The 13,601-nt window shown below is 47.9% G+C and overlaps 2 protein-coding genes across 2 annotated transcripts in view; both read right to left on the bottom strand.

The window, feature by feature from the left end:
• Positions 1-1,211, bottom strand: part of LOC138352463 (probable serine/threonine-protein kinase clkA) — a 1,881-nt gene extending 670 nt beyond the window's left edge. The window contains exon 1 of the mRNA XM_069304959.1: positions 1-1,211. This exon is cut by the window's left edge and continues 670 nt beyond it. Within this exon, the coding sequence (XP_069161060.1) occupies positions 1-1,211 (1,211 nt within the window).
• A 200-nt stretch (positions 1,212-1,411) lies between these two features.
• On the bottom strand, positions 1,412-2,698 carry LOC138352464 (probable serine/threonine-protein kinase clkA). The gene has a single exon (XM_069304960.1). The coding sequence runs from the start codon at positions 2,696-2,698 to the stop codon at positions 1,412-1,414; it is 1,287 nt and encodes a 428-aa protein (XP_069161061.1).
• Between the last annotated feature and the right edge of the window lie 10,903 nt (positions 2,699-13,601).

A 13,601-nucleotide genomic window follows, 5' to 3' on the forward strand; every position in this document is an offset into this window, starting at 1 on the left:
CTGTAGTGGTCTTTATACACCTCATCACTGCTGTAGTGGTCGTTACACACCCCATCACTGATGTAGTGGTCGTTATACACCCCATCACTGCTGTAGTGGTCGTTACACACCTCATCACTGCTGTAGTGGTCGTTATACACCCCATCACTGCTGTGGTGGTCGTTATATACCCCATCACTGCTGTAGTGGTCGTTACACACCCCATCACTGCTGTAGTGGTCGTTATACACCCCATCACTGCTGTAGTGGTCGTTACACACCCCATCACTGCTGTAGTGGTCGTTACACACCCCATCACTGCTGTAGTGGTCGTTATACACCCCATCACTGCTGTAGTGGTCGTTATACACCCCATCACTGCTGTAGTGGTCGTTATACACCCCATCACTGCTGCTGTAGTGGTCGTTATACACCCCATCACTGCTGTAGTGGTCGTTACACACCCCATCACTGCTGTAGTGGTCGTTATACACCCCATCACTGCTGTAGTGGTCGTTATACACCCCATCACTGCTGTAGTGGTCGTTATACACCCCATCACTGCTGTAGTGGTCGTTATACACCCCATCACTGCTGTAGTGGTCGTTATACACCCCATCACTGCTGTAGTGGTCGTTACACACCTCATCACTGCTGTAGTGGTCGTTATACACCCCATCACTGCTGTAGTGGTCGTTATACACCCCATCACTGCTGTAGTGGTCGTTATACACCCCATCACTGCTGTAGTGGTCGTTACACACCTCATCACTGCTGTAGTGGTCGTTATACACCCCATCACTGCTGTAGTGGTCGTTATACACCCCATCACTGCTGTAGTGGTCGTTATACACCCCATCACTGCTGTAGTGGTCGTTACACACCCCATCACTGCTGTAGTGGTCGTTATACACCCCATCACTGCTGTAGTGGTCGTTATACACCCCATCACTGCTGTAGTGGTCGTTATACACCCCATCACTGCTGCTGTAGTGGTCGTTATACACCCCATCACTGCTGCTGTAGTGGTCATTATACACCCCATCACTGCTGTAGTGGTCGTTATACACCCCATCACTGCTGCTGTAGTGGTCGTTATACACCCCATCACTGCTGCTGTAGTGGTCGTTATACACCCCATCACTGCTGTAGTGGTCGTTACACACCCCATCACTGCTGTAGTGGTCGTTATACACCCCATCACTGCTGTAGTGGTCGTTATACACCCCCATCACTGCTGTAGTGGTCGTTACACACCCCATCACTGCTGTAGTGGTCGTTATACACCCCATCACTGCTGTAGTGGTGGTTATACACCCCATCACTGCTGTAGTGGTCGTTACACACCCCATCACTGCTGCTGTAGTGGTCGTTATACACCCCATCACTGCTGTAGTGGTCGTTACACACCCCATCACTGCTGTAGTGGTCGTTATACACCCCCATCACTGCTGTAGTGGTCGTTACACACCCCATCACTGCTGTAGTGGTGGTTATACTCCCCATCACTGCTGTAGTGGTGGTTATACTCCCCATCACTGCTGTAGTGGTGGTTATACTCCCCATCACTGCTGTAGTGGTGGTTATACTCCCCATCACTGCTGTAGTGGTGGTTATACTCCCCATCACTGCTGTAGTGGTGGTTATACTCCCCATCACTGCTGCTGTGGTGGTCGTTATACTCCCCATCACTGCTGTAGTGGTGGTTATACTCCCCATCACTGCTGTAGTGGTGGTTATACTCCCCATCACTGCTGTAGTGGTGGTTATACTCCCCATCACTGCTGCTGTGGTGGTCGTTATACTCCCCATCACTGCTGTAGTGGTGGTTATACTCCCCATCACTGCTGTAGTGGTCGTTACACACTCCATCACTGCTGTAGTGGTCGTTACACACCCCATCACTGCTGTAGTGGTCGTTACACACCCCATCACTGCTGTAGTGGTCGTTACACACCCCATCACTGCTGTAGTGGTCGTTATACACCCCATCACTGATGTGGTGGTCGTTACACACCCCATCACTGCTGCTGTGGTGGTCGTTATACTCCCCATCACTGCTGTAGTGGTGGTTATACTCCCCATCACTGCTGTAGTGGTGGTTATACACCCCATCACTGCTGTAGTGGTCGTTATACACCCCATCACTGCTGCTGTAGTGGTCGTTATACACCCCATCACTGCTGTAGTGGCCGTTATACACCCCATCACTGCTGTAGTGGTCGTTACACACCCCATCACTGCTGTGGTGGTCGTTATACACCCCATCACTGCTGTGGTGGTCGTTATACACCCCATCACTGCTGTAGTGGTCGCTATAGACCCCATCACTGCTGTAGTGGTCGTTACACACCCCATCACTGCTGTAGTGGTCGTTACACACCCCATCACTGCTGTAGTGGTCGTTACACACCCCATCACTGCTGTAGTGGTCGTTATACACCCCATCACTGCTGTAGTGGTCGTTATACACCCCATCACTGCTGTAGTGGTCGTTACACACCCCATCACTGCTGTAGTGGTCGTTACACACCCCATCACTGCTGTAGTGGTCGTTACACACCCCATCACTGCTGTAGTGGTCGTTATACACCCCATCACTGCTGTAGTGGTCGTTACACACTCCATCACTGCTATAGTGGTCGTTATACACCCCATCACTGCTGTAGTGGTCGTTACACACCCCATCACTGCTGTAGTGGTCGTTATACACCCCCATCACTGCTGTAGTGGTCGTTACACACCCCATCACTGCTGTAGTGGTCGTTATACACCCCATCACTGCTGTAGTGGTCGTTACACACCCCATCACTGCTGTAGTGGTCGTTATACACCCCATCACTGCTGTAGTGGTCGTTATACACCCCATCACTGCTGTAGTGGTCGTTATACTCCCCATCACTGCTGTAGTGGTCGTTATACTCCCCATCACTGCTGTAGTGGTCGTTATACACCCCATCACTGCTGTAGTGGTCGTTATACACCCCATCACTGCTGTAGTGGTCGTTATACACCCCATCACTGCTGTAGTGGTCGTTATACACCCCATCACTGCTGTAGTGGTCGTTATACTCCCCATCACTGCTGTAGTGGTCGTTATACACCCCATCACTGCTGTAGTGGTCGTTATACACCCCATCACTGCTGTAGTGGTCGTTATACTCCCCATCACTGCTGTAGTGGTCGTTACACACCCCATCACTGCTGCTGTAGTGGTCGTTATACACCCCATCACTGCTGTAGTGGTCGTTATACACCCCATCACTGCTGTTTCATACAAATTAAATACATAAAGAAAAACCGAAAAGTAGCAACTTGAACAAAGTGGAAAAGTTCTGGTCAAAGTTTGGCCCTAAACTGAAAATTGTTGCATTGTTAGATAAAGGCTTCAGATATATTCTTTGATATATCGTTAAGAATATGTCGGACAATATTATTTTATGCTTCTCATAAGTGAATTAAAAGCTGTTATGTCTGGACAATGGAACACTGTGAGAATAATTAGAGAGGTGTTATCAGTATAGAATGTGAGAGATGGAATTGAGTCAATTGGCTTCATTCTTCAATTGGCTGAAGTTGATGATACACGTCATTAGTGATGATTGTTTCATCTCCCCTCCCCCCCCATAATATTCCTGAAAATGCCCCCTACAGTTAAATATAAATAAAATGTTATATACGAAAATGATAAATGCCAGAATCTGGTCCCCGTTTGAACCACAAACTTGACTAAAGCTGAGAAAAGATATCATACACGTCAATGGTTTCACTGAGTGGTATATTAATTCACACCAACTTGATATCTAATGATACCAATACACAATATTCTTGGTTCGTGTTAAAGATTGTCCAGCTGCAGTGATCACATCTTTTATAGTGAGACAATTGCTGGTAATTGGTGCTTAAGTGGCAATTAGGGACTTTGACAAGTCCTAATTAAATTCCTTAATCGTCGAGAATATTGGGAAAATTTCCCAACCATTGGAACGTTGGTATTCTGGGGCCCAGATTCACGAAGTAGTTACGCAAGCACTTACGAACGTGTACATCTTTCCTCAATCTTTGACGGCTTTGGTTACATTTATTAAACAGTTTACAAGCATGAAAACTTGCCAATCAACTGTTGTTACTGTTATAAACAGCCTCCTGGTGCTTCGGAGCTCATTAACTGTTTACTAATTGTAAACAAAGCCACCAAAGATTGAGAAAAGATGTACAGGTTCGTAAGTGCTTGCGTAACTGCTTCGTGAACCTGGATCCTAGTACATATATTTTAGGTGTGCTAAGATTCATTAAGAAACCTGTAACTATATTTTAATATTTAGGTATCAATGAAAATAGTTTTTCGTTTGATATTGTACTATGGAGGGAGGAGACCCGGCGTGGCCCGGGTCTCTCCGCCTCTTCTCTCTCCTAGTCTCTCCACCTCTTCTCTCTCCTAGTCTCTCTCACTCTCATCTCTCTTTCATTATCACCTCTCTTTTCTCATGTCGTCCTTCTCCTTCTTTCTCTCCCCATCTCTGTTTCTACTTGTCTCTGTCTGTCTATCTCTCTGGTTTTTACGGGCTCGCCATAGCCCGTGCTACATGGACAGTTCGTTTTGAGTGGCTTAATTTAAAACAACAACAGCCTTCTGTGTCTTTGTTTTCCCTTCTCACTGTGCCCTGGTTCCCCGGCTCCTCTGCACACCTCTCTATGTCTTCTCTCTCTACTATCAAGATAATTTAATAGTTTCCCATTTGGCGTGTGTGTGTGTGTGGCCGCCGGTTGAAGGAGCCTAGCAGCACCAGTTTGATGTGTTGGATTTGTTACATGTAACTAGATGTAAACACGAGTTATACTCTCATTGGCTACCACGAGAGGAACTTGGGTTTACCAAGCCTCCTCACTACCCAAACTCATCATTCTGGTGTCAGATTGATGCAAACATCAATCTGTAGTTGATGTTTGCTTCCGTGGTGATGGGAGCGTCAATCCGGCCTCAGACTTGGCAAGTTTCCGATCAGAAATGGTGATAAATTGACCAATCTTGCTATCATGCGTGATCTTCCGTGCTCCAGAGCTTAGGCTGGGAAGAAAATCCATCTCATAGTGATCTTGAGAATTTCCAAAGGAGCCGTCACGAAAGATTCGAACCTGTATTCAGGGTGTTCTCAACTACACGCCTTAGACAACTAGACCACGACAAGGTCAAAAGAATTGCAACCCTGGGATTCAGCGTGTCCTTCCCTAAGCTCTTGTTTAGCCCACTCTGCTAGCTTTTCCCCCCTGTAGCACCACCCACAAGTTGCTTTACAACCATATGGTCAGTTACTGCTGGGTGGACAGCTGAGATTCGAGGCCCAATTGATTATCCTCGGCCGGGTCTCGAAGCCAGGCGGAGTTGCCTGGCGAGGCGAGTGTGGAACCAGGACGCCAGGGGCACCCAAGCCACGGGCACCCAAGCCACGGGCACCCAAGCCACGGGCACCCAAGCCACGGACACCCAAGCCACGGGCACCCAAGCCACGGGCACCCAAGCCACGGGCACCCAAGCCACGGACACCCAAGCCACTGCCACCCAAGCCACGGACACCCAAGCCACGGACACCCAAGCCACGGACACCCAAGCCAAGGACACCCAAGCCACGGACACCCAAGCCACGGACACCCAAGCCACGGACACCCAAGCCACGGACACCCAAGCCACGGACACCCAAGCCACGGACACCCAAGCCACGGACACCCAAGCCACGGACACCCAAGCCACGGACACCCAAGCCACGGACACCCAAGCCACGGACACCCAAGCCACGGACACCCAAGCCACGGACACCCAAGCCTCAGCCTCACACAACAAGCGTGATTAGTTCAATTAAAGTCTTCATGACCTTCGGTGGCTTCCCTCCACAAAGCTGATTAATTGAATTAATTGTGAGGATTTCTGTTCAATTCCAGCAGCTGTTGTTGTTGTTGTTGTTGCTGTTGCTGCTGTTGTTGCTGCTTCTGTTGCTGCTTGTTGCTGCTGCTGTTGCTGCTGCTTGTTGCTGCTTGTTGCAGCAGACACATCTTGCTGCTTCAGCTGCAGTAAATTTTAGTTTAATTTTCCAGGTGAAACAACTTAGGAACTTCTAAGTTGTTTCTGATGGAATTTTAGATGTTCTCTGACAGCACAGCACAGCACAGCACAGCACAGCACAGCACAGCACAGCACAGCACATCATAGCACAGCACAGCACAGCACAGCACATCATAGCACAGCACAGCACAGCACAGCACAGCACAGCACATCATAGCACAGCACAGCACATCATAGCACAGCACAGCACAGCACAGCACAGCACATCATAGCACAACACAGCACAGCACAGCACATCATAGCACAGCACAGCACAGCACAGCACAGCACATCATAGCACAGCACAGCACATCATAGCACAGCACAGCACAGCACAGCACAACACAGCACAGCACATCATAGCACAGCACAGCACAGCACATCATAGCACAACACAGCACAGCACAGCACATCATAGCACAGCACAGCACAGCACAGCACAGCACAGCACATCATAGCACAGCACAGCACAGCACAGCACAACACAGCACAGCACATCATAGCACAGCACAGCACAGCACAGCACATCATAGCACAGCACAGCACAGCACAGCACATCATAGCACAGCACAGCACAGCACAGCACAGCACATCATAGCACAGCACAGCACATCACAGCACAGCATATCATAGCACAGCACAGCACAGCACAGCACAACACAGCACAGCACAGCACATCATAGCACAGCACAGCACAGCACAGCACATCATAGCACAGCACAGCACAGCACAGCACATCATAGCACAGCACAGCACAGCACATCATAGCACAGCACAGCACAGCACAGCACAGCACATCATAGCACAGCACAGCACAGCACAGCACATCATAGCACAGCACAGCACAGCACATCATAGCACAGCACAGCACAGCACAGCACATCATAGCACAGCACAGCACGTCACAGCACATCATAGCACAGCACAGCACAGCACATCATAGCACAGCACATCATAGCACAGCACAGCACAGCACAGCACATCATAGCACAGCACAGCACATCATAGCACAGCACAGCACAACACAGCACAGCACATCATAGCACAGCACAGCACAGCACAACACAGCACAGCACAGCACATCATAGCACAGCACAGCACAGCACAGCACAACACAGCACAGCACAGCACAGCACAGCACAGCACAACACAGCACAGCACAACACAGCACAGCACAGCACAGCACAACACAGCACAGCACAACATAGCACAACACAGCACAGCACAACACAGCACAACACAGCACAGTACAACACAGCACAGCACAACACAGCATAGCACAGCACAGCACAGCACAGCACAGCACAACACAGCACAGCACAACACAGCACAACACAGCACAACACAGCACAGCACAGCACAGCACAACACAGCACAACACAGCACAACACAGCACAGCACAACACAGCACAACACAGCACAGCACAGCACAGTACAACACAGCACAGCACAACACAGCACAGCACAGCACTGCACAGCACAGCACAACACAGCACAGCACAACACAGCACAACACAGCACAGCACAACACAGCACAGCACAGTACAACACAGCACAGCACAACACAGCATAGCACAGCACAGCACAGCACAACACAGCACAGCACAGTACAACACAGCACAGCACAGCACAGTACAACACAGCACAGCACAGCACAACACAGCACAGCACAGCACAACACAGCACAGCACAGCACAACACAGCACAGCACAACACAGCACTGCACAGCACAGCACAGCACAGCACAACACAGCACAGCACATCATAGCACAGCACAGCACAACACAGCACAGCACAACACAGCACAGCACAACACAGCACAGCACAGCACATCATAGCACAGCACAGCACAGCACAACACAGCACAGCACAACACAGCACAGCACAACACAGCACAGCACAGCACAGCACAGCACAACACAGCACAACACAGCACAGCACAGCACAGCACAGCACAGCACAGCACAGCACAGCACAACACAGCACAGCACAACACAGCACAGCACAACACAGCACAGCACAGCACAACACAGCACAGCACAGCACAGCACAGCACAGCACAACACAGCACAGCACAGCACAGCACAGCACAGCACAGCACAACACAGCACAGCACAGCACATCATAGCACAGCACAGCACATCATAGCACAGCACAGCACAGCACATCATAGCACAGCACAGCACAGCACAACACAGCACAGCACAACACAGCACAGCACAACACAGCACAGCACAGCACAGCACAGCACAGCACAACACAGCACAGCACAGCACATCATAGCACAGCACAGCACAGCACAACACAGCTCAGCACAGCACAGCACAGCACAGCACAACACAGCACAGCACAGCACAACACAGCACAGCACAGCACAGCACAACACAGCACAGCACAGCACAGCACAACACAGCACAGCACAGCACAGCACAACACAGCACAGCACAGCACAGCACAACACAGCACAGCACAGCACAGCACAACACAGCACAGCACAGCACAGCACAGCACAGCACAACACAACACTGGAATTCCTACAGCACAAAGGAATTAGTGATGCACAATCGCGTCACATATGTAGGAAAAGTCCACAATTTCAGGTGGGCTGCGGTTAGTTGCTTCTGGACTCTTTCCTTGTTAAGGCTGTTCATAGCATGGTGGATAGAGCTCTGTCTCTCACTTGTAGGGTCGGGGGTTCGAGTCCCCCTACTGCCCAGGTAAATGAAATGTTTATATCCACGGTTCAGTGGTAGGGAATTTACTCTATCAAGTCTACAATCAAGTCTACTCTGATAAGCTCATTCACCTGTCCAATGTTTATTAATTCTTTCCTCACCTCACACTAATGAAGGTTGAGTTACTACTTGACTCCAAGACACTTGTAACAATGAGGCAATTACTCTTGATGAGTAGTTAATGTCCAGTTTCATGTGTCTGTCTTCTGTCAAGATCAATGTTGGACTCCAATCTCCAACACAAATGTTGATTAGCACAAACGGTACTGTTTGAGACTGTTGACCAGACCACACACTAGAAGGTGAAGGGACGACGACGTTTCGGTCCGTCCTGGACCATTCTCAAGTCGATTGTGACAATCAACTTGAGAATGGTCCAGGACGGACCGAAACATCGTCGTCCCTTCACCTTCTAGTGTGTGGTCTGGTCAACATACTTTAGCCACGTTATTGTGACTCATCGCCTGCGATAGTGTTTGAGTCTTGGCGTGAGTCTTGGCGTGAGTCTTGGCGTGAGTCTTGATGTGAGTCTTGATGTGAGTCTTGGTGTGAGTCTTGACATGAGTCTTGGCGTGAGTCTTGGCGTGAGTCTTGGCACTACACTGTTAATAGTTGATGTTGAGTCCTCACGCTCAACCTGACTCGCTGTTAACAGAGGACCACAACAGCCCCCAACGATAATGTCTCTCAACTCTCAAGAGGATTCACCAAGCTGTTGCAAGGTTCTCCTCCTGCAACTCGCATCAAAATCTTCTCCCTGTCGACGCCGTCATCTTAGAAGTGGGTCGGTCTTGCATACAAAGCTTCAGATAGTCGAAGGTTCAAAATTGGCCGAGCAACGCGGTCAAACTCCCTGAGACCGTGATGGCAACAGGCAAGAGACTTGCCTTGGACCAATCACAGGCAGCCTCGATGACGCATACCATCTTGGAACTCCTCCCATTGGTCACACAATGTCACGTGATCAACAGAAGGGCTGCACCAGATGCAGCCTTCCTTGACGAAAATAAAGACATATGACTCTAGTTGCATCTTGACATGAACCAAATTACACACCTGTAAACTTGAGAACATATATACTTTCCAGGGAATCATTCATAGTGGTTGTGCGTGAGTATACTCACAGGAGGCTGAGTATAACTGAGATATAACAGTATATAAGTATATCATATCTCTATGTAGTGGTTCATGCGTGGGGATCTTGAGGTTATCTTGAGAGATGATTACGGGGCTTTAGTGTCCCCGCGGCCCGGTCCTCGACCAGGCCTCCACCCCCAGGAAGCAAGCAGCCCGTGACAGCTGACTAACACCCAGGTACCTATTTTACTGCTAGGTAACAGGGGCATCAGCATGGAAGAAACATTTTGCCTATTTGTTTCTGCCTCCACCGGGGATCGAACCCGGAACCTCAGGACTACGAATCCGAAGCGCTGTCCACTCAGTTGTCAGGTATGCTGTAGTTTTAATAGATCTGACTGTGTGTATGCTCCTAGGGATTAATTCATCAAACTTGACTGATTATAAGATATGACTTTCAAATCAAATTGGGACAATAACTCTATATTGTGTTTGTTGTAGTAACTTGTCCAGGGACCGTCGCTTCTCTGTACACACCTGGTTGTACTGATGGGGGTTGAGCTCTGGCTCTTTGGTCCCGCCTCTCAACTGTCAAACAACTGGTGTACAGGTTCCTGAGCCTACTGGGCTGTGTGTGTGCGTGTCTGTGTGTCTGTGTCTGTGTGCGTGTCTGTGTCTCCATGTGTGTGTGTCTGTGTGCGTGTCTGTGTCTCCATGTGTGTGTGTCTGTGTGCGTGTCAGTACACGTCAGTATACACACACACACGTCTGGAGGAGTGGGTCAAGACATACACACACACCTGCAGGAGTGAGTCAAGACATACACACACCTGCAGGAGTGGGTCAAGACATACACACACACACCTGCAGGAGTGGGTCAAGACATACACACACCTGCAGGAGTGGGTCAAGACATACACACACACACCTGCAGGAGTGGGTCAAGACATACACACACCTGCAGGAGTGGGTCAAGACATACACACACACACCTGCAGGAGTGGGTCAAGACATACACACACCTGCAGGAGTGGGTCAAGACATACACACACACCTGCAGGAGTGGGTCAAGACATACACACACACACCTGCAGGAGTGGGTCAAGACATACACACACCTGCAGGAGTGGGTCAAGACATACACACACCTGCAGGAGTGGGTCAAGACATACACACACACCTGCAGGAGTGGGTCAAGACTTACACACACACCTGCAGGAGTGGGTCAAGACATACACACCTGCAGGAGTGGATCAAGACATACACACACACCTGCAGGAGTGGGTCAAGACACACACACACCAGCAGGAGTGGGTCAAGACATACACACACACCTGCAGGAGTGGGTCAAGACATACACACACACGTCAAGGCTCTGAGAGGCTGGCCAACTCCCCCCCCCCCCACCCCGTCAAAGACCATTATCTCTCTTCCTGGTAAACAGGTCTCTGTCTCAGCCTCAACCGTTGCAATAATATTTAGTCTCCCGTTTGCATCATGAATTAATTAATGTATAAATTTATTTTTTGTAATTCATCAAAAAATAAAGTGTTTTTAGTTGAATAAAATGTAATTAAAAACCTACTTATTTAAATCAACTAAAAATGTAAATATAAAATCAGAATATATATTTTAATATATATAATATTGCCCCGAGAGACGTAATGTCTATGTCGTTTCATAAGTTAGAATTAGTTTGGTAAAAATATATAATTACACTGAGTAGATAGATTTTTTATCGTTTCTAATTTGTCAAGTAAATGAGTTTAGTTACCTTGTGTTATCTTATCTTGAGGTTATCTTGAGATGATTTCGGGGCTTTTTTTTTTTTTAGTGTCCCCGCGGCCCGGTCCTCGACCAGGCCTCCACCCCCAGGAAGCAGCCCGTGACAGCTGACTAACACCCAGGTACCTATTTTACTGCTAGGTAACAGGGGCATAGGGTGAAAGAAACTCTGCCCATTGTTTCTCGCCGGCGCCTGGGATCGAACCCCAGGACCACAGGATCACAAGTCCAGCGTGCTGTCCGCTCGGCCGACCGGCTCCCCGACACACATGCAGTGTATAGATGTGTTAAGCTAGGTCAGGTTAAGCTAGGTATTGGGTCATTGTTCAACAAGGATCAAGCAGATTGTTGTGGGTGACTCACAGTAGACGACGAGGGCCAGGGACTGCTCCAGCACGGCGTCCGTCGCCGGATTCTCCGCCCGACACGTCACCGTCGTCCCGTCGTCTGGCGGCGTCGGCGTCAGCTCCAACGTCGACGTCGTTACGTTCCCGTCACTCGTCGTCTGAGAGCAGTAGGAAGACACGTTTAGTTTAACATGACGTTCACCTGACGTTCATCTCACGCTAAACTGACGTTAAGATGACGTTCATCTGACGTTAATTATGATGACGTTCATGTCACGTTCATCTGACGTTCATCTGACGTTAAGATGACGTTCATCTGACGTTCATCTGACGTTCATCTGACGTTCATCTGACGTTCATCTGACGTTAAGATGAGGCTCATCTGACGTTCATCTGACGTTAAGACGACGTTCATCTGACGTCAAGGCGACGATCGTCCTATATATGAACGTTGACCATGAAGATGGGGAATCGAAGATGAGTAATATGAATGAGTGAACGTGAGGATGAGATTAGAAGCTATGATGAGTGAGATGAGAATGGTTGTATACGTGTATACATACCACAATATGAGGTTGTATGGGTGTATACATACCACAGTATGAGGTTGTATGGGTGTATACATACCACAATATGAGGTTGTATGGGTGTATACATACCACAATATGAGGTTGTATGGGTGTATACATACCACAATATGAGGTTGTATGGGTGTATACATACCACAATATGAGGTTGTATGGGTGTATACATACCACAATATGAGGTTGTATACGTGTATACATACCACAATATGAGGTTGTATGGGTGTATACATACCACAATACAAGGTTGTATGCGTGTATACACACTACAATACAAGGTTCTATGCGTGTATACACACTACAATAAGGTTGTATGAGTGTATACATACTACAATACAATGTTGTATGATTGTATACACTCTACAATACAATGTTGTATGATTGTATACACACTACAATACAACGTTGTATGGGTGTACACACACTACAATACAAGGTTGTATGATTGTATACACACTACAATACAAGGTTGTATGAGAGTATACACCCTACAATATATGGTTGTATGAATGTACAACCAACTACAGAACACTTGGTAAGACCTAATATACACAATGGCCGTATAGTCAAGTTGTTTGGCCCTATATATACACAACATCATTCAGTATAAGGATGTATATCCCCCATATAAAACATCCTTCAGTATAAGATAGTATAGCCCTATACACAACCAACAGTATAGGGTTGTATGGGTATACACACGACACACAGATTATTTTTTTAATTTTTAAATTAGTTCTTTAATTTAAAAATAATAAGATAATAAAATTAATATAAAAATAATAAGAGAATAAATCTAATTTAAAATGTTACTAATTCAGAGGAACGGAAAAACTACACGAGTTTAGGTTCTTTAACCACAAAATACAGCCGCTGTATTATCTGTATGTTTGACGAACTAATACAACAATCTTATCTTTTGGTCATTGTTAGGAACGTGTGAGTCATAGACACATACGTGAAATAGTTAGTGCGTACTTGCAATGGTTATTTGCGT

The sequence above is a fragment of the Procambarus clarkii genome, chromosome 53, assembly GCF_040958095.1.
Source record: "Procambarus clarkii isolate CNS0578487 chromosome 53, FALCON_Pclarkii_2.0, whole genome shotgun sequence".
Classification (NCBI taxonomy): Eukaryota; Metazoa; Arthropoda; class Malacostraca; order Decapoda; family Cambaridae; genus Procambarus; species Procambarus clarkii.